This window comes from Platalea leucorodia (assembly GCF_965183815.1).
Source record: "Platalea leucorodia genome assembly, chromosome: 8".
Classification (NCBI taxonomy): domain Eukaryota; kingdom Metazoa; phylum Chordata; class Aves; order Pelecaniformes; family Threskiornithidae; genus Platalea; species Platalea leucorodia.
In genome coordinates this window covers 36,989,916-37,017,770 of record NC_138830.1, presented here as the reverse complement: position 1 = coordinate 37,017,770, position 27,855 = coordinate 36,989,916, and the positions used below count along the sequence as shown (strand labels likewise).

The 27,855-nt window shown below is 45.4% G+C and overlaps 1 protein-coding gene across 1 annotated transcript in view; it reads left to right on the top strand.

The window, feature by feature from the left end:
• NECAB2 (N-terminal EF-hand calcium binding protein 2) overlaps positions 1-27,855 on the top strand; it is a gene marked incomplete at both ends in the record, with an annotated part of 84,367 nt that overhangs the window by 4,629 nt on the left and 51,883 nt on the right. The window contains one exon of the mRNA XM_082319228.1: positions 4,799-4,823. Coding sequence (XP_082175354.1) covers positions 4,799-4,823 — 25 coding nt within the window. The remainder of the gene's footprint in view (positions 1-4,798; positions 4,824-27,855) is intronic.

Below are 27,855 nucleotides of genomic sequence, written 5' to 3'. Positions count from 1 at the left end.
AAGTATTTGGATAGAAAATACAGAGAATTTGGTTTGTGCCAAGCGTGCATTTCCAAATGTAGATCCAAGAACTGGCACAGTTTTCCAACTGTTTTGTCAATGGTGCAATTTCCATTGCAGCCCTAACTAGCAAAGCTATCACAGCCACAGGAATCCCTTCTCAATCCCCTTCTGCTTTTTTTTTTTTTTTTTTTTTTTTAAGGTTGATTCATGCTCCTTCTTGTGTCCTCGTATACCTTCTCACTTCTCTGAGTGAAACGGGAAGGCTCTAAAAGCTTTGTTTTCAAGTCATGCTGGCAGGGCACAGCTGGAAAGCAGGGGCAGGGGCCAGCTGGGCTCTGTGCATTTGGGAATTGCTCACTGCAAAGCACATAATAACACAGAAAAGTTCATCCTTTCTCTTCTCCTCTTCAGGGCTTTGTCAGCAGGTGCTTGAAATGGAGCTGCACCCAGGGCTGGTGTTTATGGAAAAGTAACTTCTAGTGCTGTGAACATGGTAACGTCTAATGCAACTCTTGCCTGTCTCACACAACTTTTATATAGGACAGCTAGGTAAAGTCTAAGGAGAAGGTAAAAGTGAAATGAGAGGCTAGAGTATGGTAGTAACTGCTCTTCTCTTGGGGAGACAAAAAAAAAAAAAAAAGAGATCTGACTTGGAGTGGGAAAGATGTCATGAGATCTGGAGCTCTGTAGCAGCCTTGCTTTGGAGGGGGAGCCACTCTGGATGGCACAATATTTGCACACCAATGGCATATTTCTTACTGAAATACCAAAATTAAACCTTTCTCCTGCATGGGGAAAGGTCGTTAGCCTGATGATGTCTAACCATGTAGTCCAAAGCAACAAAGTTTTGGGTCATTATTTTCTTGCGTTAGTACTGGAAAGAGCAATATAGAGAGGCTGCAGGAGAGGAAATTCCTACCGGTACCACAGGTTAGAGAACCAAAGGCCATACTTGATATAAAGCCTTGTCTCAGCTCCAAATGAGGTGTTGAGACTTGTAGGGAGAGGAACAGAAAGGAAGAACAGGAATATAGGAACATAGTGAACAGATTAACTGGGTTTTTATGTATATCTGTGTATCTGGACGCTTTCTTATCCATAGGCTTTCCTCACCCAGTGACTTAGATTTTATTTGTCCTCAATTCTGCACCAAGATTATGATGGAAAACAAAATTCTAGCTCTGTTGCACTCTATTTTAAATCAACATCCTATTAACCTGCTGAAGGGATAATAAACTCTACAAACCCTATAATAATCCTCAGGCTTGTTAGGGAAGTGCTTGTGTGAATTTAATAAAATTGCCAAGAAAACCTCCATTAAGCAACCTCCAGTGTTGCACATTCTCATCCAGGAGCTTTGAGAAGGCAGAGCCGAATGTTTAAATTTGAAACCATCAATTTTTTTCAAGTTTATTATTACCACTAGTGTTTTGAATTGCTTGCTTCTGCCAGCTAAATATCTGTAGTAGCCATTTGAGAGTGCAACAAAAACATACTTTTTTAAAAAAAGCTATTGGAAATCTTGACAGAGGTTCCTTGCTATAAATAAAATAGAGTTTATATTCATCTAAACACCTGGTAAATGCAATAAGTATGCTGCAGACAGCAAAGTGCATGCATTGCCTGTGCAAATCCTATAAAATTGGTTAATCTGGCCCATATTGTGGGCATCCTGTGTGCTGACCATGTGACTTAGCCTGTGCTTCAGGAGACTTGCTTAGTAAGTTTAAAGCATAGCTGATGGGGGGGATGGTTGCTGTAGTACTTTTTGGACTGGATAGTTTCTCATTTACCATCTGAAAGCAGTGCGTTGCCCTGATGGTTGGAGAACTGGGGGTGATGGAGCGGAAAGAGCATCCCTGGTCAGGCTGTGCGGTGCTGCTGGCTCCTGTTTCGTGAAGCCCTTGGCCACTGGGGATGGTCCTCGGCCAGGGTGGAGGCATGGGAAGCCAATCGCTGCCAAGGGCCTGGCAGAACAGGGCCTTTCTCCATCAATATTTCATCACCTCCACTCTCGTCAACCTCCAGTGCTGCTGCCTTGATTAAGTCTAAGCAACATCGCTGCTGAGTGAGAATAGCACTGATGGAGTTACTGCAAGACTGCAGAGAGCGATTGCAGGGTGGACGGGCTTTGCAGCCTCTATGTTGGAGATGAAGCAGCATCCTTGCTTATATTCCCTTCTTCCTGGAGCTGATTGGAGCTTTCCTTTCCCTGAGCTCCCTGGGAGCCCAGCACTGAGCTGCCCTCGAGGGTTTGTCCCGCTGGTCCATAGGGGAGGTGTGAGGGGCTGCGGTTTCCCTTCCATCACCAGGTCTTGCACCTTTCCCTTGCTAAAAGCACACCATATCCTTCCCGCAGCGGAACAACTAATTCAAGACATGCACGGAGGGCATCTTCAGGTTGTGTGTGGGAGGGCACTGTTTGCTGAGCTAGAGTGTAAATCCTGGGTCTTCACAGAGACAGCATTTTTGGCAGCATTACCAAGCTATCACGGAGTATTTTATGTCTTTATTAGCCTCCTGATGCTCATTCCAGTGTTCATACCTTGATGTACTGCCTGCCTGTGTTGACAGATGACTTTATCTTAAATTGCTTTCCCTCCGGGTGTCCTGTTTTAAATTTTTGTGTGTGTGCAAATTTTAGGTGGTCCAATTAAGTTGGAAGAATAAATCTTGCTCATTAGCAATAAAAACTAAACAGCTTGGTCCTGTAGAATAAACCTTGGTAGGTAACAGAGCTGATGTGATCTTCCATCAACCTGTTCATTTACAAATAGTCATACTTTCTACATACTTCCATTTCTTAACATTTCTTCCATTTCTTAATTATGGTTTGTTTTTTTTTTTTTCCTCTTGCTCTGAGAGTTCCTTGCAAGGTTGGTGGCTCCACAGAGCAGAGCACTGCAGATTGAGCCTTTCTCCCACTTTAAGCTGCATTTTACCTATTGTTTTTTGCCTTCCCGTTCTCCCTCTGAAAGTTGTGCTTAGCGGGGTGGCGATCTCCCACAGGACCTTAAAATAGACATTGCTGCTTCTGTGTTACACTTGATATAATGTCTTTGTTTCAAAGCAGTGGGAACAGTATTAGAAGGATGTGGTGATGAAACAAAAAACCCAGATATAATCAGCATCTAGAAAGAGAAGTGCCTTGTCTGGAGGTGCTCGTGGGGAGTGAGGATTTGGAGGGTCCAAGCCAGGAAAAGAAGAATATTTCATACTCCGGGCAGGGCATATTGCGCATGGCTGGGTGATGTGTGCTGAAGCCACAGGGCTGGCTGGTGTCCTGCTTGTCCTGGCTGGCTTTATTCTTACTTCCCATAGACAAACCATGACTGGCCAGTCCTTCAAAACCCATATTCAACCTCAAAGAAGTCCATAAGTATGGAGACAGATAGAAGTTTTGGAGGAAAATCCTAATTTCTCTAAAAAAATGAAGATTAGCCCAAGAAGTAAGCAATTTTGGAGTGGTCACAAGCTGTAATCCTTGTAGGGTTTTTATGACCCTCTCTTGAAGCTGGGACTCAGTGGCTCCTACCGTTTGGGTTTGGCTTAAACAGAGGGTGTTTGCCTCTGCCGATGTATGCCAGAAAGTCCAGCTTTGACTTTGACCTATGCAGCCTAGGAAGAACTTTGGGCAAAAGAATGATTAATGTTCCTTAATTAAGCCATATTCACTTAAATAGCACATTCTGCAGTTCATTTTGTCTCTTGGGTTTCTTGTTTTGTGCAGCAGCTTCTCTTCTGATGTTTTTTTTTGTAATGATTTTATGACCCAGAAAATAAGAGGTTCCATTTTACATCTGACTCTGATCTGTCCTGCTGGTGCTTTTATTCCCTCTGCAGGGACATTTCTTTGTACAGGCAAAATCTCTGCTCTTGCTCAAATTAATAGGGCCAGGTCTGAAGAGATGATGAGAATGTTTTCTATTTTCTGTCCAGTTTATGAGCATGTTAATTTTCTGGTCATTTATGGCCAAACCTGTGCTAGCAGCCATTTTTGGCAGTAACCTGTAAGATTTCAGCCCTTGCACAAGCCTGTTGCTATTAATTGCATTGTGTCAGGGGACTATTCCTAAGATGAGACTAGTCAGAAAAATAGCTGTTGTTTCTGCTGTCTTTCTCCCTGGAAAATTCTACTGTACTACACACTATTGTGATTTTTTTTTTTTTTTTTTCCTTCTGAAAGGGCTATCTGATTCCTCTCTGTGAGCTGTTCCTCCATACTGTAGTTTTAACTGTAAATATAATCTCCTTCCCACGCAGGAAACTTTCCTTTAAAAAAAAAAAAAAAGGTAAATAATTTCTTTCAGAAGTGCAGGACTGTGAAACTTGGTTTAAGAGATACTATTGCTGCTACAGAAATTGGCTGAGCTGGCTGCACAGCTGTTGTGTTTTTATTTAAAAAAAATTTTTTTTTTTTTTTCCTTATGTTGGATCCATGTTCTTGGCTTTTTTCTGCAAGGGAGATGGGAAATAAATGAACTGCTGGAAGCATTTTGTGTTATCTTTATTTTGCTAGTTAGCTCCTTTTCCACTGGTTATTCCAAGGCCAAACTTGCTGATACTCTCTCCCGGAGGTGGCTGTCCATCATGTGGGTCTGGGGATGATGGGCTGGGTCTTGGGAAGGGTGAGCTGAGTAAAGCACCTGAATCGGCTCTTCAGGTGCTGGAGAACATGGCCCTGTCCCGTGCCTCAGATCGAACAAGGTCCTGGTGCTAAGGGCTTCACTGAAACCAAAAACCCTTCAAGTCGAACAACATAGTAAAAATGTTTCTCTCTCTCTTTCAATTCTAGATCTTCAGAAGAGCTGACAAAAATGGTAAGTCTGTACATTCATATTTCACATTTTTTGACTGAACTTTTGTCAAATCACTTTTTTTTTTTTTTTTTTTTCAGATAGTAACATCTGTTTCAATGTTGTTCAGTTTACTGGGTCTGATGCCGATACTGTTTAAGCCTTGGGAAAGGTTTTGTTGTTTTTTTGGCTGAGATACATTCTTAAAGCAGATGTGATACTAGTGTGTAAGCTGGCATGGTGAGATCCACCAGGTTTGGGGGCCATTTCACAAAAAAGAACATTAAAAAAAATCATAGCTAAGTGATAAGTGAGGATCCACCTCCTGGTAATCTTGCAATAGCTTTGCAAAAGAGATCTAATCAGTGAATATTAGTAGTCCGGTTCTTGAAGGACCAGAACACATGTATTGAGGAGCAACATATATTGATGCGTGTTTTCAGTCTGTGCCATAGAAAGCTGAACAACTTCGCTGAAGCCTTGTCTTGCCCTTAGATGGGGAATAACACAGTGGTGTCTCCATTAAATGACGCGGGGTCCTGAAAGGAGAGCGCTGTTCTGCTGTGAGATAATGTAGTTATGGGAAAAAGTAGCAATGGGGTCCAATCCCAGGACCTCTCTCCACCCTGAAAAGCAGTTTAATTTTAGCTCCTAGCCAAAATCCCAAGAGCTAGTCCCTATTCTTTCCCTGTTGTACAACAAGAAAATTAAATATGTATCAAACCAGTGTCTGTTTGCAGAGGGACATGTGGGAGGATTGTGCAGAGGAGCACAGGGGAGAGTTTGGTTTTTTCCCTACCAGATTTAAAAGGGAGATACACAATTTCTGTAAGAGCTTGTAGGTATGATCGCTGCCCCTAGATAAAGCAGCAAAAGGTGCTGTGAGCTGGCCAGCATATAAGCAGTAAATGCCCTGTTAACATCGGCGTTTGGTTATAACAACTGACATGGTAATAAGACATTGAAATTCGTTCCTTGGCTAAGCTGAGCAGTTGTGCAGTGGAAGGGGAGTGCCAGGGGGGCTGGCATGGGGGAAGAGCTCTCTAAGTGCCGCTTACAGGGAAAAATGAAGTTGTGCTCTTGACACCCAGACTGTCTTACTTCACAGCCTCCTGAGCACTTAATCGTTGCATAATTGGAGACCTGTAGGTTTTGTCTGATGAAGTATTGGATGCTGCCTCTGAGAGATGCTGCCTGCTTGCTTTCTGCTGGCTGGCGTGCCTGCTCCGAGGAGCTGAGTGCTGGGGTTGCCAGCTTGTAATGAAGTCTTACCTGCTACTTGTTCTCCGTCAGGAGAGACTGGTGATATGCAGGTACTGGGCTAAAATCTGTGCTTAGTTATTCCCATCTCGGTTTGAAGTTGAAAATGCTGCTCCAGACTTCAACCTGTGAAACTATTCCTTGCTAAGCCTGTGTTTAACCTTCCTCCTGCTGCAGCCAGCTTCCAGTTTCCATTACAGCCTGTGTAGGGCAGCTGAAACCAAAAGCAGTGATTTTTGTTTTCCATAACAAATGTTACTCTGCTGAACAAAGCTTGAAAGGATGCACTTTAATGTACTGGTCTTGATGTAGTTATTTCCAGTGACTGCTTTTCGAGCTCTGCCAAATGATGCTGCACTTTTGTTTTAGTCTCAATTAAATTTAGAACAGCTGCAATGGGGCTGAAGAATCGGAACTCAAAGTACAGGATCTTGTCTTGGCTGTTGTGCCAATATTAAAGCTTTTCTAGGATGAGTGAGTGGAGCAGCTCAGAAGTTGCTCTTGAAGCTGGGGTATTCCCTGCTCACTGCAGCATGATGGAAGGAGCTGCTGCCTGCCAGGGACAGACAGACACATCTTTCCAACACAGCCAAGAGGGCAAATCTGTCATTTTGGTGGCTTGACCATGTCACAAGGTCATGGGGGTTAAATTCTAGTGCAGCTCTCGCCACAGGGACAGCTCTCTTGGTGTATTTGGTAGGTGCCAGTGGCAAGCCATGAATCTCTGCTTTGTGGCGTGGGTGATAACTTGGGGAAATGATGAGCCTTTGGACCTGCTTGATCTGCTCTGGTGATGGGTCTCTGAGAAGAAAGACGTACCTTTGAAAAGCTGGTGACTTTTGCTGACCAGTTCCCTTGTTGTTGTTAAAATCCATCCAAAGCTTCTGTTTTTGCGACCTTATACTCTGTTACTAATGATGGGCAAACACTCCTTCTGTGTTTTAGCATGAATAACAGGTAAAAGCCAAACAAGGTGCTTCCATCAGCAAGAGCAAACCTGTTGTTTTTACCTCTGCCCCTCACCATGGGAAAAATCTGCCCAGCTCCTCCGTGGTCTTTTCCCTGGATGCTCATCCCTTTGTAAGGCTTGAGCAAGTGATCCACGTGGATAACAGGCAAGATCACTCCACTGCACGTGGACTTGAAGACAGCAAGTGGCTCAGGTACAGCCTGACACTTAAAAGCATTTTCTTGTCCTGCTCATCCAACCAGAGGGATTTTGGATTTGAGCAAAGAAGCAGAGATTAATACCCCAGAGCTGCCCTTGGGGTGTCCATCAGCCACCCTGGGCACCGAAACACCTCTCCATGGAGCTGCTGTCCTGCCCAGCAGACATACCCTCCTGGGAGCCAGGTACCCTGTAATGTAATGCCCATGGGGAGCATTACTCATGGATGAGTGGTCTCTTCGGTTGGTTGTGCTGTCCAGATATGAAAAGGTGCTCAGCCCTTGGCAGGTATTCTCCTGGATGCTATTTGTCTGAACATCTTTATTCCATGTTAACCAGTGATATCCCAATTAAAACTCAAACAGGGATGCTTGTACAAATCAGAAGAACTGGAGTTGCTCTTGTCTAGGTCACAAAATGTTAAAGTGAGTGTGGATTGCTAGTGCTGTCTGGCACCCGGTAACTGTTAATGCATTGGGTGTAACAGTGATGGGCTAATGTGTCAGGACCCATAATCAGCTTGGGGTGCTATGAATAGGCACCGGCAGGACAAGCCCTACAGTGATGTCTGGTGGTTAAATTGGTGGTTTGTTGTCAAAGATGGTATTGGGCAGGAATCTGGACTGCTAAGGGTGAGAGCTGTCACTGCCAGGGGTGCACCAGGTCTGACTGCTGGGCTTGTAGCGGGGTGAGAAGACCAAAGGCTCTGAGCGTAGGCAGAAATGGTGCCCCCTGAGCTCCAGTGAGGCTGCTGGCTGCAACTGCTCCTCTGAAATTTGTCCTGCCTCTTCCTAACCCTGGATGGGCACTGCAGGGGGGACAGCTGGCTCTGTTAATAAAGGCCAAATGTTCTCTGAAGAAAGTTACCTCCATCTCTACTTCTACTCTCATTGCTTGCAGTGCAGGTGACCTACAATTACATTGTTTGGACAACAAAACATGGTGCTCTCTGTGGGACTAATGCTGCCAGGCAAATGGGATGCTGCCTTTTCTTTTTTATGACCTGGATGACAGGCTGTCACAAAGTAGTCTGGATTTAAGTGGCAGCTCTATCCCCATGTTGGTTCCTGCAGGGTGAGGTGGCCGAGCATGTGTCAATCTCAGCATGGCTGCTTTCCAGTCTCACTGAGCAGGGTTGTTTCTGTGACCTGGTGGCTGTCTTCTTGAAGGACTGTACGTCCTGCAATGCCTTTCCCTGCATTTTTCCAGATGCTGCTTTTTTTCTTGAGAAGTCTGCCAGTCGTGGCAGCCAGCTTCACCAGCCATGCATATTTGCTTAACTCTTGATAACAGAGTTTGCCACTCTTCATAATTAGCTCAGTATGCTCCCCTGCAGCCTTTTGGGATCACAGCTTCGCACAGCCGCCCCTCCAGCACCCTGCAGCTCACAGCAGATGCTGCAGGAGATGTGCAGGAATATTTCTCTTGGTACAGCCTCTCCACAAACTGTGGCTCAGAGGTTTCCAGAGCCAGAGGTAATATCTTTGTATTTAATATCCCTAGGGATCTCTTTTTCACAATGTCTCTTGGACATTCTGGCCTTTAATTTATTGATTTGTTGAAATTCAGTCTCTTCATGGCTTTACCTGGTACAGCTCCAAGAAACAGTGGAAGAATCAGCCTGCCACTTGCATGTCTCACCGCAGGTGGCTTGTGTGCTGTACACAGCCTTCCACTGAAAAACAAGAATCTTACGCTTTTAGATGTTTGGCAGAATCCTGGGAAGGGGCACTCAGCCCTGGACAGGCTGCTGAAAACACAAGCTCACAGGTTCCCAAAATATTTTACTCCGTTAACAGGGTTGTGCTGTCTGCACACCTGCAGAGGTTCTTGTCCGGCAGGGACTTTGCTCTTTTTAGTTAACCGGCTGAGATGAATCATCCGGCGCTGTGTGCCAGTGGCATACTGGGGGAGAGAGCTCCCAGGGCAGGGAGTGCTGGCAGCTTTACCCAGAGCTGGCAACTCTTGCTCTCCTTGTCTATGCTAAAGCCACTCTTATAGACCTGTGTAGGAGCCCTACAGAAATGGGTGGTGGTGGGGGAAATCTGAAGAAAACTTCAGCTCTTGCCATCTAGTTTAACTAGAACAGCTCATTTAACTTTTGCCATCCAGAGATCAGATGATTAAAGGGTCACCTAAAAGACAAAGGGGGGATCGTAAGCTTAAGGAGTTGTCTCATTTAATGTGCAGCTTCCTACAGTCAAAAGGTCATAAATTTAGAAATCTTTCCAGCATTTAGATTCTGCCCCCCTGCCTGGTAAAAATGGCACATATTGTGATCATGCAACGTGGCTGGTTCAGACACGGTAACTATGGAGCCTGATCGTGTGAATTCAAGAGCTTCTCTCTCCTCTCCTTCCTTCCAAAGCTCCTTGGCATAAATTGTTAATTCATGTAAAATTGGATGTTCTTGGTGCAAGATGCTAAAACACATTATTGTTCCTGCCATGTTCAGGTGCTTGTATCAAAGTGATTTGATTCGGTGCCTATGTGTACTAAGAGACTGCTAATGAAGCAGCTCTTGCTTGTTAAAAGACATCTTGGTCTCCTGCCCCAGAGAAGTGAGATTCTGTCTCTAATGTGAGTTAAGTCCCCAGCCTTTTCGTCACTGATAATATCAAGCAGCTGGATTTACCACTATCTACATGATAAACTCAGCAAATGGTCTGGACAGTACACCTTGAAATGATGAGCACATTGGAGACATCTGGATAAACTGGCAAATGGCCTGAAAAAAGGGAGAAGGGCTGAAGCATAACCTTCTGACAGTGAATAATTTAGCTAGCTCTAGTCATGCTTTGCAGGGGCACGGCTGTTAGTCATTCAAAATAATCTTTTTCTTCTGTGTAGGAGTGTTTTTCCTTTCTCTGCTAATAAATCCACCTACTGTCTTGTAATCCTTCCAGTCCCAGTAAACAATACTTAATCATTTAATTGGCATGTGGTAGGAAAATGGAGGCATCTTGTTTTAGGCTGGTGAAGCAGAGCTGTCAATCATCTGAGTTATCTACTGTGTACTTTAATCCTCTCATTAGAAAGCTGTTAATCAATTATAAGTTAAATAGCCCGGCATTCTCTTTGAAAGGTTAAGACGGTTTTATTTTGACGGAACAGCCTAATTGCTAACGATTCATTATAGAAACATTGCTTCCCAAAAACCGGGGGTTTATTATCTTGAAATCTCCAGTCACTGCAACTAGCCAACTCCCATGTCTTGAGCATAACTAAACGTGAAGTGCATCCAGCTTTAATCTTGTGGTTTAATTTGGAGTTTTTGCCGTAATTACTAGATCTCATTCATGGAAACGGCCATCAGTCTGCCCCATCCGTGGGGCTGGCTTGCCAGGCACTGGGGGTTAGGTGGTTCCTCTGGACCTCTGCCATGGAAGAGGAAAGATGCAAAAGAAAATGTGCCAAAACCTCAGTATATGGTTATAAAGTATCTACCAGAACATGGCAGGAGGAGCTGGCTGTGGTGCAATATTTCACTTGACAGTGACCAGGGATGAATTAGTATCATGATTCGGTCAACTTGGCATGTTCATATTGCCGCTGTCCTTGTGACTTCTGCACCAAGAACTGGCCCAAACCATTGTGCATCTCGCTTGAATTTGTCATATCTAAGGAAGGTGTGGATGGGAACAAAGCCATTCAACACATGCTGTCTTAGATAGCTTCTGCTGTTATCAGAAATGAAATACAATTAAGTGTGAGCACAGATTAAACTAATTTAATTTATATATTTAATATAGAGATCTGGAGTGCAAATGCTGAGAAGAGTTTTTGGTTTTTAGTTGATCTGAATGATCAGCTGAAGGCCTGTAGAGGACGTAGCAGAGCTAATAAAGGGAAAAAAGAAGCATGAATGCAACAGGAATAGGTGGCTGGAAAGGGCTTCTTGGTTAAGAGCCATCAAGGGCAATGGAACTGTGCCCATTCCTATCCCAGTAGGGCTTGTCCTTTAAATAGCTGCACACAGACATCTGTTAGTCACTTAGGAGCCCATTAAAGGAGTTTTATGCTATTATTCTTTGTAAGTAAAGGTCTGCGCATCCCAGTGTTGCAAGCCTCACAGAAAATTGTGCTACAAATGATGGGGGCACATATAGAGCCACTGACAAGCAGGGAACATGGATATCTTTAGACATCAGCATCATAACAAACTGGCTAAGGAGCCTGGTTAACTGGCAGCGGGGTTATGCCCTTGGGAGTAGAGCAAGCTTCTCCTTTTACATATAAACCAGCAACGCTGCTCTGCCTGATGGCTTTGTGCCACTAATGTCCCATGCCACCACCGACCCCTTGCTCTGTGGAGTTCACAAGCTTCAAAAGGTGGACAAGGGCAGAAAAAGAAAACCAAGAAAAAGCTTCTAGGCACATCTCTCAGACCCAGCTTCGTATATTAAAAAACTGAGGCATGTCGTAAGTGTCGCCTAAGTAGAAACCGGTCTTGTTAATTACCAGTATGCAAACAAAGAGACTGAGGCTTGAGGTTCTTCCATGGAATGGGTTTCTTGATTAAGGGATGGTGGTGGGAGAGCAGGGAAAGCCCTGGGCCCTCAGCAGAGGGAAAGGGCTGACCAAGTCCTTGATGTGGCGGGTCTCCAAAAAAGCATGTGGGTGAAGCTCCTGGCAATTTCCAGCCCTTCCCAAGTGCTGCGTGCCTGTCCTCTGTGTCTCATTTGTAGGCAGAGACTGTTCCTCTAAGGACTTAGGGGATCTGGCAATTTGCAGGATTTTTAATGGTAATAGTTCTCCAAATCTTGCCCACCCTTTCCAGCTCTCACTTGGAGAAACAATTTTGATCACCTCTAGTGAGCCCAGAACAGGAAGAAAGGGGTGCTTGTCTATGTATGTGCTTAGAGCTCAAATTCATAGCAACTGGACCAAGATCACTGTGTAAACGTTTCTCTCCCCCCTGCCCCATTCACTCTGAGAGTGTCCCTCACTGAGCTTGAGTCATTAATATGGAAATTTGGGCAAAAAGGGGTGAAAATGGCTCTTCAGATCCAGCAATCTGGGAGCACAGGGAAATGCAGGAGAGAGGGAAGAAGAAAACTGGCACTGGTGAGTATTTGGTCTACAGACCCCATTTTTAGTGTTCACTTTCAATGCTTTATGTCCTTGCGGGCTCCTCCTCTGCAGGGCTGCAGGTTAGAGGGGTCACTTCTGGGTCGGGAAAATGAGATCACCGTCTGAGCCCAGCACTACTATCACAACACGTGCCAAATGTCATGTATTGCTTGCTTGATGTCCTGCCTGCAGTGGTGGTTGTACCTTAGTCCTTTCCTTATTTCAGAAACTCAAGAAGCTGTCACTGTTCAGCTTGCTTGCCCTGCCTGGGCCCGTCTCTTTTTTTTTTTTTTTTTTTTTCTTTTTTTTTTTTTTTAAATGGCATCTTATTGCTGGGCAAAAAACTTCTATTTTGGAGTTGTTCTGAGTTTAAAACTAGCAGGCATCTGTTATTAATTACCTTCTTAATTTATTGAAACATTTTTAGAAAGCTACTTGATCAGAATTTAGCATGGTAATTGTCCATGAGGTGGGTTTAAGACTTTCCCCACCTTCCCCCATCGATTTGAGGCCCTTCTGGAAAATGCGCTTGCACAGGACTTGCAGCTGGGACTTCAATAATATGGCACCCAAAACACGATGGAAGAGCAATGAACACATCGTAGCTTTAGGTGCTTTTGTCAGATCTTAAAAAGATACCAGCCTAGGACCATGATATCTCCATGTTATATAGCAGATTAAAAAAAAAAAAACAGACACCTAATAAGCCTCCTGTTGCACACACAGATCTTGCCTCTGCAGCCACAACTGTGCACCTATTTTGAAATTATGCTTTTACTGTGAGCTCCCGGGAGCCTCGCAGTCCCTGCCATAATGGGCTACCACTCATCAAAACCACTTATCTTACAGACCTGGGTAATTACCTTCTGCGTGGCTACTGCTCCTTACGCACAGGGAAAACCTTGAGCTATTCATATCTTGCTGGTGCGTCCAAATTAAGTCATTAGTTCTAAGTGAGAATATTTATAATTCTTGCATAACAAAAACAGTATTAGCAGCCACCCACATATAAGTGGAAAAATGCAGTGATGAATCAGGTTTTCTATGTATGGATAAATCTAGTAGGTTCTTCCGTGACCAGATGACCAGTCTAAAAGTATTTATTTAAAAAATAAAGATAGTCTAGATTTCATGTGACAATCAAAAAGCACCTTGTAAAACTGTGTAGTGACATTTATTTACCAGGAGAAAGCTTGGATCTGTTTTCAGTTATTTGGACTCCTGTATAATTTCCTGGTTCTCTCTATTGTATATTTAGCTATCCTTCCAAGTCCTTGCAAAGTTCACAGCACATGGTTTTGAAGAGATGACATCTGTTTAAATCAGGACATGCTGTTCCCAAAATAATAAACAAACTTATCAATCAGACGATGAACTCTGAGATAATGTAGAAATTGTGGAAGGTGGTTGCTGGCCATGCTCTACAGACTGCCACTAGATGTGTCCGGCACTTCTGTCTGCCCTTTAAACCTATGAACTTAGTGTACTGAATCAGGATTTGATTTTCATCATTGATGGGCTTGAAAGGACAATTCTCAGCTGCTTGTGCCCTTTCAGAGTTGCTTTTCTCTTTCAACAAAGATATGAAGGTATCTGGTGCACACCATGTGAGCACAAGTGAAGAGCTGAGATTTTTTAGGACTTGTTTTTCTTCTCATGTCTCCTCTCATTAGCAAATGTATGTTAGAACCAAGGTGTTTGGGTTTTTTTGGTTTTTTTATACTTTTTTGCTGAACCACCTTAATTCTTCAAAGTAGACTTTGAATTGAGTGCATAGGGTTAGGACTTGCATCCTCATGTGCTACAGGCTGACAGTTATGCAGCAGTCTGGCTTTAATCTAGGCCCATGTGTAGTTTGTCTAGTGCAAGGCTTAAACCAAAGTTTGGGCTGGGCAAGGTTTGGATCTAGCCCAGAAACTCCCCCATGAACTCAAGCCAACGGTGTAGCCAGCACATGATCTTTAGTTTCCACAACAGAAACATCTGTATCCCACCTATTTGTGTACAGTGTCAATTCATGGGCCATCACTCTCTAAATTTGTTACTTAGCTTTTCCCTGCTAAAAGAGCAGGCTAACAAAATAGAAAGTATCATGAAAGTCTTCATGGACGGTGGGCAATGGAGGCACTGTGGTCCAAGTGTGACCTGCGCATGTGGGAATGGTGGTGGTGGGGCTTCCCTGCATGGGGGGTGTTATCTGCTGGGAAAGTTTGTCTGTTTAAACAGAGTGCTTGGCCTTCCATAGCTCAGGTGCCTGACTGATATCGTGCAGAATGTCCTTTCCTCATTATTCAAGGTACAAATCATTGACCATAGTTGCAGTGTTGGTGGCCATTACCTGTGTCCTTGCCTTTTTGCTGTAAAACCTGCAGCTAGAACGTTAAGCCAGACTTAAATAAATTTAAAAATCAGCATCACCTAATATTTGGCCTTCTTCAAGTGCGTTTGCCAGCCTGTGGTACTTGCTGCCTGGTGATTAAAGCATATTTGCACGTTGGTCTGCCTCGGGGCTGTGCTGGCAGCTCCTGTCTGCCCTCTCTGCCCAGAACCCTCCCTTCTCATGGCTGCCAAGTCTTTCTCCCCACTTTGTCTCAAAACTTCAGCTGCTGAGCAAAACTGCTGTAAACTTCAAGGCTTCCTGACACTTCTGTGTTGATGATAGACAGATTTGAACGTCAAAGACAGATACCTAAACACACAACCATTCACACCTTCATGCTTTCTTATTAGGCTATACCTCAGTCCATCAAAAACTCAGATGGTGATGCTGACCTGAAGGGTTGGCTTCCTACAAGTGCTGTCTGAGCAGGGGCTGTGCTGACCTCTGCTCTCTGCCAGACCTTGCTTGGAGGGGTCAGACATAGAGGAGCAGGCTAGATCAAAGCCTTTGCATTGGGAACCACCTATCAATCTGCCCCAGTGCCTGGATTTCCAGCCTGACCCATCAGTTGAGCCTTCTTGCTGCCTGTATTTATCACTGTTAGAGGTTCAGGGTGGTCTGAGACCTGCCTGCCCATGAACATCCTCCGGTGTTTCATCAAACCTCTTGCTCCCAGAAAATGCTTCTCCCTGCGTTTAGCAAATGCTGATCTGGCAGAGCAAAGAAGCATCCATGTTTGGCCTCCGACTAATTAATGCAATCGTGTTGCATTAGGAAGTGGGGCAGCATAGCTGTGTTCAGCCTTTAACATGGGTTTGTGTGTGATGGAGCCTGAGCGTCTCTATAGGCAATGCTCTTTTTCTGCTGTATCCGTTCTCTTACTTGGCTCCTCCTTTCAATTCCTTTAATACAGAGAGTTGGAGATAAACAGCAGTGCTTGGGTGTCCCCAAGAGATGCAGGGAGGGGACGTTGAGCAGGGGTTACTGCTTTAGCCTGGCAATTTGAGGCTGAACATTTGATCTGGAAGGCAGCGTTTCCAAACACTCTCTCTTTGTTTTGAAGTGCACCAGCTAAGGTTTCACACTCTCTCTGTGGGTTGGGAGATGTGGGTTTTCTTCTGCAGCCCTCATTAGAGACTTGAGGCTGGAGAGGAGTGAATGGGATATATTATGGTGACAGATTTAATGGCCTTGTTGCAAGTTGTGGAGGGTGGGAATAAGGGATCGTGGTTTCCCAAGGAGACTTTGAAAAGTTGCTCAATTAGCCAAGAGGATTTTTAAAGACATTTCTTTCCGGAGCCAAAGTTGAGAGATTTAATTGGGGGCTGCACAGCGAATGTGTCTACATGGCATGATGACAGCCAGCAAAGGGCACTATGAAACATTTACGGGGCTATTATCTACTTGTGATCCCTAGCCAAAAAAAAGTGAGCTTTATTGGTAGTGCCTTAAAAGTGGTGATTCTTGCGCTGGCTTTTCTGGAGCATGGAGATAGCTAGATGCTGCCAGCTGGCCCAGAGAGCAGCAGCTGTAGCTGTCCTGGAGGTCAATTCGGTTGAAATGTTATGTTCATACATTTCCCATGCTGATGGGTCAGTCTTTGTGCAAAACTGCCTTGCCGTCTCTACCCACTGAGTTCATGACACAAGCCCCGAACCTACTCCAGGCTCCTTGTCCAGTCAGGTACTGGGAATGTCCTTGTGGTCTGGTTCACTTGCAGTGCTTGTGTTAGTGGGTAGCAAATGTCACAGGGCAGAGAAAGCCAATATAGCAGGGCATTCTCAAGAGGTGATAGCTGTGAGTGCTTCACAGGTCTGCTGAGATTTGGCTGCACCAGGTGCAACTGATAGCTGCAGATGGGGACACAGTGCAGGTTTGGCAGGGAGTGTGGAGCTTCCCCCACCTCAGCGAAGCTGTGAGCTCGTGGAGATGTCACTGTGTACATTGGCCCAGCCTTACCATAATGCGGTGCTCCAGTTTCAGGAGAGGAGGGTATCTACAGGAAGGTCTTTTCTGCATAGAAATGGCAGCATGAGGCAAAGGGAAGGCTCTGGCTATAACGGCAAGCCAGGGAACTGATGGATGTTGAGGACTGATGGGCACCTACGACACTTTTTGATCTGTCTCATTAATATCTCATGTTGCTGTATCTGGGAAGCTTTTCAAAGTAGATCCAGCAAATCAATATTCCTCCTGCTAAATTCTTCATGTTGTTTCTTTGGCCGAGATGAAACTTTAAAGTGCTTGGAAAGGACTTTTGCAACTTGGCTGGCGGTAGTAGTCTGGCAGATTAAACGGGTGCAGCTGACTGCAGGCTGTGGGGACTCAGCTGATGTGTGGCAGTGCCCACGGGGCACAGCTTGGGTGCAGGGACAAGCTCCCAGGGTGGACATTTGCATTTTGAGTGTCTGAGTGGTGAACCCTACGAAGTGTGGGGCTCCAACTGCCTTGTGTAACTCTCTTTTCCTTCGGCAGGCAGCGCACTCATCCCTCATGCAGGACAGCGAAAGAGCTTGCTGTTTTCTTGTGCATCAAAGCTAGGTGTAGCTGTGGTTTGAGGTTCTTAAATCCTTGTGATATCTAGTTTCACTGCTAGGTATTAGTCTGAAGGATCTTAGCTGCTCCTCTCTGCTCTGTATTACCATTCCTGCTGCCCATATGTGTCCTTTAACAGGGGGACATCATACAGGGCAGCAGGAACCTTGTCAGGCACCGGAGCTGATGGTGCACTCTGCATGTGCCTGCCCTGAAATTTTCCTTGCAAAATCTGAGCGCCTTTACCATAACTGAGCTTAAAAAAGGCTTGGTTTTTTCCTGCTCCCTTGGTGGGAGGGTGTCACCGTTGCAAGCATTTCCCAAACCGCATTCAGAGGCATGGGGTGGCTGTGAGATGGTTTTATGCATAGCTTGTCATTACTGTTCAATGAATTTCCCTTGGAAGCACTGACACACGATGCTACCTTTGGTGGAGAGACATTCCAGGCTGGATGTTTTACCTTGGTTTTAACTGGATCAGTGATGTGGTTTGTGTATTCTTGGTGTATTATGAATAAATGACAAGGTGCAGTGTGGCAATGGCAATACGCACCTGGGTGGAGGTGACCAGCATGTAGGAACTCCTTAAAATGCTGCAGGCATTTTGTGTGACCCCCAGCTTGTGTTATTTCTCTTGCCACCCCACCTAAATCTCACTTAAGGGTTCCATTGCTACTTCTCTCTCTCAGTAGTATAGGACTTTCCTATGTTTGCCTGGGAAGCACAGTCCCTCAGGGGCAGCAGACCAGATCCTGTATGGAGGAAAATCACTGCTTTTGCCTCCTGCCCTGGTGCCTGCCTGACATCCTCCACTCTCAGCAGCGTGGGAGCAAGGGACAGCACCTGGCTCTGGCATCGCTTTTAATTAGGTATCTTCTGCAGATCAGCTGTATTTATTGAAGATGGTTTATTATAGCTGTTAAAATTAAATAAGGTAAAAATTGAATCCAGAACAAATACACTGCTGCAAGTAATCCTTGTAATTCACTAGCAATTTTTGCCAGATAATTGTAAGAAAATATGTTCTGGCAGCCTGTATTCAGGCAATTGGCCAGGAACAGCTATAAATCATGTGTATCTGTTTCTTTCTATTATCTTTCCTCTCTTTTAAAATCCATGGGTTACCAGATAACATAGATTGGAGAGAGGGGAATAATTATCTTACTGACTTGCAGCAGGGAAAGAAATGTCTGAAGCTAAAACAATGATACATCCAGACCTATAACTCCCAGCAAGGACAATCTGGAGGACAGGAATAGCTATTTTTTTTTCCTGGGAGGATGTGTTAGTGAAGAGTGAAAACGGATGTTCATGGACATGAGACGCAGGAGCCTGAGTGTATTTGGTTTTATGCTTGGTTGTCTGCACCATGGGAAGGTAGTGTGTTGCTCTGGAAAAAGTCTGTAGTGCTTTCAGAAAGTTTTACAGGAGGAAATTGTTGACTGTTTTTAGACTGGAAATTTCTCTTCTGTGACCCTGCTGCAGCCTCAATGCAGAGGGGGAAACCTGTCTGTGTTTCGGCCGAGTCCCAGCCGGAGCTCAGCTGCGAGGGAAGATGCTCTGGCCTTGCTCCCGCTGCTTCTCAGCAAAACTTTCAAGGGCTGGTACTCGCTGGGCTCAGGTTCAAGAAACGACTCAGCCCGGGCTTTGGGTTTGGATCTGAGATCGGATCCTGCTGCCAAGTTTCTGCCTTAATTACATACTGGTATTGAGGCACCCAGCCTGACACAGCGCAGGCACCAGTGGTTTCAGCCCTCTTGTTACTCATCGCTTCCTAACCTCAGTCTGTGAAAGGGGCCAGGTTTTGCAGCGCTGCTGTCAGTAATGATCAGAGTGGGTGGCTTTCGGGCGCTTCTGGTGCTGGGCATGTAAACATGGGATTTCTTTTCCATAAGCCAAAATAATTGACTCCAGGAGCCCGCAAAGCCTGTGTATTCTTCATGCACATCGTAGTTCGGTTATATATTGCTCTGCTGTGCTGGCACCGAAACACAAGTTTGCACCTGGTCTGCTAATAAAAATAAGTACGCTGAGACTTTTTTCTTTTCCAAAGGATTTTCTGTTCATCATGGAGATGTTACTTTTCCAGCTGGCTGGTGTGCTGGCTTTCAAACATGCTACACTCTGTTAAGCAAGGCTGCTTTTCCTTCCTCACCTTTGAACCATCAGTTGCTTTCTTTGTTTCCTTATTCATCCCTCGTCAGTTTCTAAAAAAGGTTGAATTAATATTGGCAAATAGTCCAAGATTAACCAAAATCAATGTATTTACATTAATAGGCTCCTCACAGTATAATACGCTTTTTGCTTTCTTAATCTGTAATAGACACACCTGTTAGGAATTAATATCTGATGCTATTTAGTGGTTTGTTATACTTAATAGAGCACGGAGGGATTACTTTTGGCTCTGTGGGAGATAAATGGGGCAATCCACACTCCTGTCAGGCAGGAGCAGCCGCAGACCTGCTGTGGCAGCACGCTGCCAGCTTCCTTGGTACCAGCACCAGCTGCCGATAGCAAATGTGCAACACTCGCCAGCTCCTGCGGCTTCCCCATGGGGTGGGGTAAGAGGAAAGGAAGGATGGAGGAGCAGGAAGGGACCATGCATGAATTTTAAATGCTTCTGCCTGGCAAAACTGAGCGGTGGGAAGGCACAGCTTGCCTGGTCAGGTTTCAAACTAGAGACCAGGAGAAGGGGATGGGGGATGCGCTTCTGTCCCTGGGCTTTATGGAGTTCGAGCCTTGGTTATATGCAAACACAGCCACATGCAAAATGGCCTTGTTATACTTTTGTAGCTGAAGTGATAGTGGTATTAATTAATATGCTTTCTATGTGTTAAACAGTGGGGAAAAAATGTGTACTATAATTGGAAGTATTTGCTTGCGCAAGACTGTAAAAACAAGATGAAATATTTATATTTTTCAAAGAAAAGAACCAGACTTGTTTCCTTTTCCCTGCATCCTCTAATCTAGTTGTTGGAAAACAGCAGAGTTCAGAACTTGTGAAAGGAATTTCTAAGTTGGAAACTTGAGGAGAAAATGGTTTTGTAGCATTTAACTGGAAGAAAAGTTAACTGAAAAGAAGTTATAAAAGCGGGACTGTACATAGTAAGGAATATTAAAACCATGTATAAAAAGAGCACCGCAAGTGGATGAGGTGATAAATGCTGAGATCCTGGGGAGATGAGGGGGAAAGGAAAACTGAGCAGTGGGGGATGTTCTTGCAAAGCATCATCTACAAATGTGGCTTGAGCAGGACACAGACACTTAAAACTTTTCAAAACCAGTTGTTGCTTTCTAAATGAGGAGCCTGACATTTTAAAGGTCAGCAGCCAGGGAGAGGGTAACCCCTGTTACACAAATGCAATCAGAGACTGTGCTTACTGGCCTGGCATGCCTTTCACCTCGGGTGTGGTGGTGCCTAATTGCCTGGGAAGACAATTTCTGTAGATGTTTCCTAAAAAGACAGATTTGCAATACCCAAATGAGGGAAGACACCTGATATTTTTCCCATTTCTCCTTCCTCTAGGAGAGCTAATAAGGGGGCAGTGGGCAAAGAGAGACGTCACGGGAGTTTGAGGGTGTATTTGGGTAGAGGAAATGGAAGCAGAAGGTGTCTGTTGGCAGGGGAGACCTCTCCACAGACCAAGGCAGCAGTTAACAGCAGAGATACACCCTGCCTTGCTAACAGCCGGGGGCCGCGGCGAGATGTGTCCCACAGTGGATTTTTGGCATGTCCCTGCGCCATCCCAGTGGGGTGAGCCACCCCTGAGCCACAGCATCCTGTGGCTGAAGGCTTGGGCTCTTCAGCACAAAACCCAGCTGGGGGCTGACTATAGCCGGAGGAAAGATTAGCTGGGCAAACAGATCTGCCGTTTTTTAAAATATCAAGAACCTTAAACTGGGTCACTGGAGCCGCTTGCTTCCTTCCCATGTGCTTTTTCTGAGAACCCTGCACTGAACTGTGCAAATGTATTCATACAGCAAGAGAATAACCAGGGCGACATAAAAGAAAGCAGTTTTCTTATATTCATAAATCACTATGGAACAGGGCTGGTCCGTTGCAGTGTAGCACGAGTAGGGTTTTTTCCCCTTTTACCTCCTGTCTTCTACAGTTTTGGTATTTGAGTTTTAAGCCCACAGTATGTATTTCTTTGCTCTGATACTTGGATGTTGGGACTGCTAAACCTTTGAATTATCAACACGCTGAGCATTTTGATCCTTTTATAAAACAAGAATGAGGATTAAATGTTTCTCACAGCACTGCTATTGCAGCATTTGGCACAGACAGCTGACTTGTTGTGTAGCACAAGCATCCCGCGGGACTTCGGCAGGTAGGAAACCACTGATCCGATCATCTGTGAGTGCCTTTCTCTCTGCAACAGCACATCAGCGTGCTCCATGAAAGAGACGGACGAGGTCTGGAATTAGCTTCTCTTTAATTAGGGTGGAAATAGCAGGCAACAGCAAATGTTGTGCTATCTCCCATGGCAAAATGTCATCTCAGCCCTTAGTCCGAGGTTTCCTATGAATGCATAGCACCAAACCCTGCAGTCACCCTAGTCTTCCTCAGCCAGACCTTGGCTTGCCTCTCTCTTGGCTGGGAAGTCTGCTAAGGTTTCTCTGAAGGGGAACTGCATCACGGGTCACCCTCAGATGGGTTCAGCGGGGCTTGCTCTGGGGCGCAGCGCGCACTGCAGCACCTGTGGTCAGCTTGGCCAGTGCTAACTCCTTCTGCTTGAGGTTTTGCAGTAGGTCTGAGCAGCACCATCACCCGCAGCTATGCCAAAGTTTTTGTAAAGACTGTGTTTTGTTTCCTATGTCATAGATTATTCTGAGGTCCTTTTTTTGGTATGTAAATAAGACACAAACATTTCAAGCTCACGGTGTGTACAGTAGGCGAACAGGTCCCTAGGAGGACAGTGGATGGCTCAGAAGTCCTGTTAACTTCACCCATAGCTTTGTGCATTGAACTGGTCTAGAAATCCAACTTGTGCTAATAGTTTGCAAATGCAGGTAGATTTAGTGGATTTCCTGCAGGCAAAGGAGAGCCCAGAGAGCTGTGTTCCTCCGAGGCCACAACAACGTTTGTCTGCTTTCTGAAAAGCTTTTCCATGACTGGTTTGGCAGTGACATGTGAGCTGTTAGCGCTGGGAGACACAAAACATCTCAGTAAACTGCTCCTTTGATGAAGCTCTTAGATGAGCCTTCTCCTGCACCAGGATGCTTATTGCTTCAAATGTGTCCAATCTCTGCTAATAAATCACCTCCTCCACACAAGGAGGGTTTGATCTAACATCACAGGAGAGATCATCGAGGGCTAAACCTAACATTTTCTATTCCATTAGCTAAAGCTCGTAATGTTGAGTATTTCAAAGAAATACAGTGTTCCCTCAAGCATTTCTATGACCAAGCCAAGCAACCCGCAGTGAAATCTCCACGTGCAGAGTGACTCCTGATTTTTCTTTCTTGATTGCTTGGTTATCTTTACTCCTGTTGCAAGACCCGAGCAGAACAGAGCAGGGCTGTGCTCCCTGTCTCATGGCACCCCAACTTCAGGAGAAAAATGTCAGCAATTTGGATTTCCTATGAGTAGCCTGTCTAATGTTTCCTGGGACGGCACTTTTGTGAAATCTAGATGCTGTTGGGTTTTGGTAGGGTGGTGGTTGTTGTTGTGGTGGTTTTTTTAAATAACAAAAGGATTCCCATGATTTTGTTACCAGAGCTTAGGAGAGGAGAAGAAAGCTCGAACGAGTGCTTTTTATCTTGTAAACTCTTGAGCATCACCATAAGTCCTGGAGGCCCTCAGTGCTGCCACACTCCTGTGTTAATTCGGTTCTGCTGAAAGCAGAAGGTGGTTCATGCTTCGCCCATATGTCAAACAATTTGGGTCTCTTGACTTTCATGGCCCACGCTCCCTTTTTCCCCCTCGTTCAGCACAGTGCATTGGCTTCCCAGATGCTTGTTCATGCCAGCCTCTGTCGCTTCCCCTTCTGCTCTCCAGCCATCACCTTCATGCTTCTCTTGGCATAAGACCTTAAAGAGAAAAGAAGGGAAGAGAGCAGAGGTTTCCTATGCAGAGGCTGCAAACAGTGCTGTGCTGGTGGGTTTGGACATGCCAATATACGACAGCACTGCTTGATGTACCGGCCCCTTTCACCTCGCTGTGTGTCCCTGTGAGTGCACCACTTGAATCCTGGATGGTGGCCTGGGGGAGGTCTCTGGCAGGGTCTGGCAGCATCTTCCCGTGTTGTCCATGTGCCACCCCCTTGGGACCTGGCTGATCCCGGGTTATCAGTCACACTGGGAAAGGCTGTGCGCGCGCTGCTGCTGCTGCAGGTCACGTAGCTTCAGCTGATGCTGCTGAGATGGCGTGGAGAAAATGTGGATTCAGCAAAAGCTAAGTAGCACGCGGCATTAAAAATTCACAAAGGCTTCTCTGAATCCCAGTCTCCCAGAGAAGCATTTCAATGAGCTGCAGCAGGGCTGGGTGAGAAAGCGGGGGACCCTTCCCCAGCGCTGTGTTAGGAACCAGCCCGCGTGCACTGGTCACCCCCATTGGTTTATACATTCACGGTTCTCAATTTTCAATGAAAAACTATACCAGAGGGTTTTTCTTTTCTTTTTACACTGTTTTAGGAACTCAGTGGAAACTTATTCAGGTTTACTGTGGAAAGGTAAAATAAAAATTGAGAGGCTGTTGTCAGTGTTCAGGGGAAAATGTTAGGATTAAACTGAAACAGAGCTGAAATACTTTGGGTCTGGATTTTCAGATGTTCCTTTGGATCTTTTCTCTAAGAAGAGAAGGCAGGTGACCCCATTTTCCCCTTGGGGGAGAAAAAAAAAAAAAAAGCTTGTGGGCATTTTTCCAATGGCTTTGTCCTTCAAATACTTTTTTCCTCATTTTAGATTTAGCCAAGTTAAAGCAGGCTGGGCTGAACCGCAGAGCCCCAGGGTCAGTAGCTGGGATGCTGGGGATGGGGGCTGAAAGGAGCTGACTGGGAGATGCTGAGACAAGGCAGGTCAGGAGGTGCTTTGAAACAAGAGTCTTGGGTTGATACACAACTTTCCCTCTGCCTTTTGTGCCAATACTAACGGGCGCTGGCTGCTTTTGCAATTAAATCGGAGTGGAGCACATCGAATGCCTTTCGCAGTGCTGCGCCGTGACCTACTTGTTAAACCAGTGCCTGTTTGGCATGGGTCGGGGGGTAGGTTTTCATTGTGCAGCTTGATGCTGCGGTGGCTCTTGTTCTTCGGTGTGGCTGGTTATTTTATTTGTCATTTGTTTTAATTTCTATTTTGTCATTTGTACTTTATTCTCTACAACATGGGGCATTGTGAAAAACACAGCAAAATATCTTTCCCCTCCCTTAGAACCAAAAAGCCTGATAAGAGTCCTGGGGTTTTTTAACCTACTTTTGAAACAAACACCTACAAAAAATAAACAGAAAAGATATTAATGCTGCAGCTTTGTTAAAAGCTAGTTGCAGAAGTATATGATTAAAGATGTGCTTGTTTAATTCACTGGAGCAGAAAAACATATTTGTTTTTTTTTTAATTTGCAATCTTTTCAGAGCAGATGCGCCTTCCCTGCAGGACTGCTCTGCTTCTGTGCTGCTCAGCTGGTTTGCCAAAGCAAACGGATGAAAGAGTGTGGAAAAGATCTGCATTGTTTGCTTTAGAGACGTTAAATATCTCTGACAGGGCTGAGACATCCATCCTGCCCTGGACAAATAGCTGGAGACACTAGGCATAGGGCTTACATTTTTTCTGTGAAAATAATTAGAAGTGCAGAAGCTTATTAAGCAGGAGCATAAAATTAAAAGCAACTGTGCTGGATTCAGCCAGGCTTTGCTTGGCTGCTCTCCCCATGCAACCCGTGGGGAGCCGAGACGGGCGGCCATGGAAACACGCAGGAGCATCCTGCAGGGAGCGACTGCTCTGGCTCTTGTTTATGCCAAGTCCTGAAGCAAAGATTACCCCAAAAAAAGAAATTTGTGGAGATTTGGCTGTTGGCAGAGGAGTTTCTCAGAGAGGGACCACTGAACATGAGCAGAAGTTTGGTTTAGACCCTAAAACTTCTTTGATGGGAGTTTTGAGACCATTGAGTTTCAAGAAATGAAATGTTCATGTTGCGAGAGATCAGCGTTGTAGGCTTATGCCTGGACTTCGCAGTCCAGGGGTTAAGACAGGGAAGCAAGTTATTAATTATGCAGGTTCTGATTTGCCATTCAAATAACTTCTTGTCAGTCCCGGCACAAGGACCTGAATGTCCGATATGCTGCAAATGATAATGCAGTAGGGTAACTTTTTCTGCCTTCTGAGAATGCAAATGAGGTATTTGCTTTTCGAGTTAGTTTAATTTGCTGTCTTCATCTCTGCGCAGCCTGTTAGCTGAATGGAAAACTGTTGATGCTGCCAATTCAATCTGGATATTGTTTCATGGGACTGCAGAAAGTGAGGAGTTTGTAGTTCTATAATCTGCAGTAATTTGCTGCTAATTTGTTACCAGTCAACAACTCCAGAGGCTACTGCACCAAAACAGCCATGATGCCGCTGCCTTCCTCTTATCGGTGGTAGTAAAAGGTCATTTATAGCCGTGCTTTTCATCCACTGTGAGTGGTTTACTAAGCACAGAATAATGCTTATTTTACAAGGGGCAAACAAAGTCATGGTGTAACTGTTGCCAGTGGCAGAAACCAGGTGAGGTTTCAGACTTGCCTGTGGCTGGGTGGCTCATTCCTGACACAGGGAGACCCCTCCATCCCATGGGGACCCGGTGCAGCCATTGCACCTGGGGGCTGGTTCTGGCTTGTATACTAAATCCTTCAGTTAGGTCGAAATGCAGCTTCTGCTAGCATGGATCAGGAAATCAAATAAAATGTTGTAGTTGCATTTGTAGCAATTTTTTTTAACTGTCTTGGCACTCTGTTTCCCCGGGAAGGGCAGCAGCTGAAATGCTGCCTGTGGCTCCTGCCCAGGCTGTCCTTGGGAGAGGCTAGCGCTGTGGTACGGCAGTAGCGAACCCCGCTGAGCAGCTCACGGAGGAGCTGCCAGCAGCACCAGCTCTGCTGCCGAAACCGTGCTGCGTCCAGATTGAGTGTGGTGCTGCAAGCCCCGCCGAGGACAGCCTAAACCCCAGGGAGGTCCCTTCCCCTCCTCGCCCTGGCCACACCAGGACCACGCTTTTGAGAGGCAACACCATGCGTTTTCATAAATTTTTCCTCTTTTGCTTAAACACTTGCCTCTTCCTTTTTTTGAAGCCGAGTGCTCCATGTAATGAGCTGAAAACAGTGCTAACTCTACCCTGGCCCTCTGAAATATTCATCTGCACCTTAGAGAAGAAAAAGCAAGTGAGAATGGCTGGTTAATGAGGAGCGGAGAGGGATTAGGCCTGTTTGGTGCCTGTTTCTGAGCTTTCCAAGAAAGCTGGATTTAATAGGCTGTTGCAGACCCGCGGTGTAGTGGAGCTGGTAGCGCTGGCCTGTTTTGAGTTGATTGAAACTTCCTGATATATCATCCCTGGTTCGTTTTTTTTTTTTTTTTTTTTTATGTTTCTGCTGAAGCTTAATGATCAAGTTTGAAAACTTGGGTTCTGTCTGTCTGGAGCTGATAGTTCCCGAATGTTTCAGCTAACGCATTCCCAGCTGGGGCACAGCGCAAAATTACATACATCATTGCCTTTCTAAATCTGCTTTCTGAGTTGTCCCCACTCAGAAGCAGGGACATTAATTTGGCAGAGGAGGTCAGTATGATGCCAAGATCATCTTTTCTTGCTCTTCCAGTGAAATAACACCTACATTTGGACAACATTGTAGTTTTAGAGAAATGGCTATGTACACACTTGCTGGGCAAGCTTTCTGCAGGTCTGCAGCCCCATAGGCTGGGCTCTGCTACAGTCTGCTTTGCTGCAACTATAGTATATATGGTCTTCTCTCCTCCCTCGTCAGAGGGCTGCCTGTTTTGCTGCTCTTTTGGGAGTGGGAGGGCCCTGTACAGACTGCGATGTGTTTTAGGAATGTGTGAGGAGTTACTGTCAGTAAGCGATGGTGTTTCCCCACGTGATTTGACTTAAGATGAAGAACCTGCTATCTAAAATTTTCTTGCTTCTCTCTTTCCTGTTCACCCTGATCTTTGGCAAAGCATGCATGTGCTGTGGCTGTCTAAGGAGGATGAATGCTGGGTGAACTCCGTGGTCCGGAGCTGCTGCTTGTCTCAATGCACAGAGCTGTGGGGCTCCTCGTCTTTGAGCTGTTCCCTAAATCTGGTGGGATGCAGAGTACATCCAACAGCTGTGCTGGAGCTGCTGTGCCCATGCTGTGGCTGCTCCGGCAATTTCCTGAGATTATCAGTTGTATTCTCCCGGGTTGACTGGGTGCAGGAGGGAGCTGTAACTCCAGAGTCTGCTCTTCAGCAAAATGGAGCTTTTGGTTGCCTTCTCAGAGATGGAAATGAAATGGTCTTCTGATAAGCTTCAGAAGTGACGTTTTGACTTGTCCCTACAGAGAAGCCCAGGTTTCCCTTTTTGCTGCTGAACACAGCAGGAGGTCAGGCACTGGCATATGTGTGTGATCTGTCCTCAGCCACCCTGGAGAGAAGGGACTCTGCAATACGTTACCCATGGTAGCTTCTGAGAGGCTTTT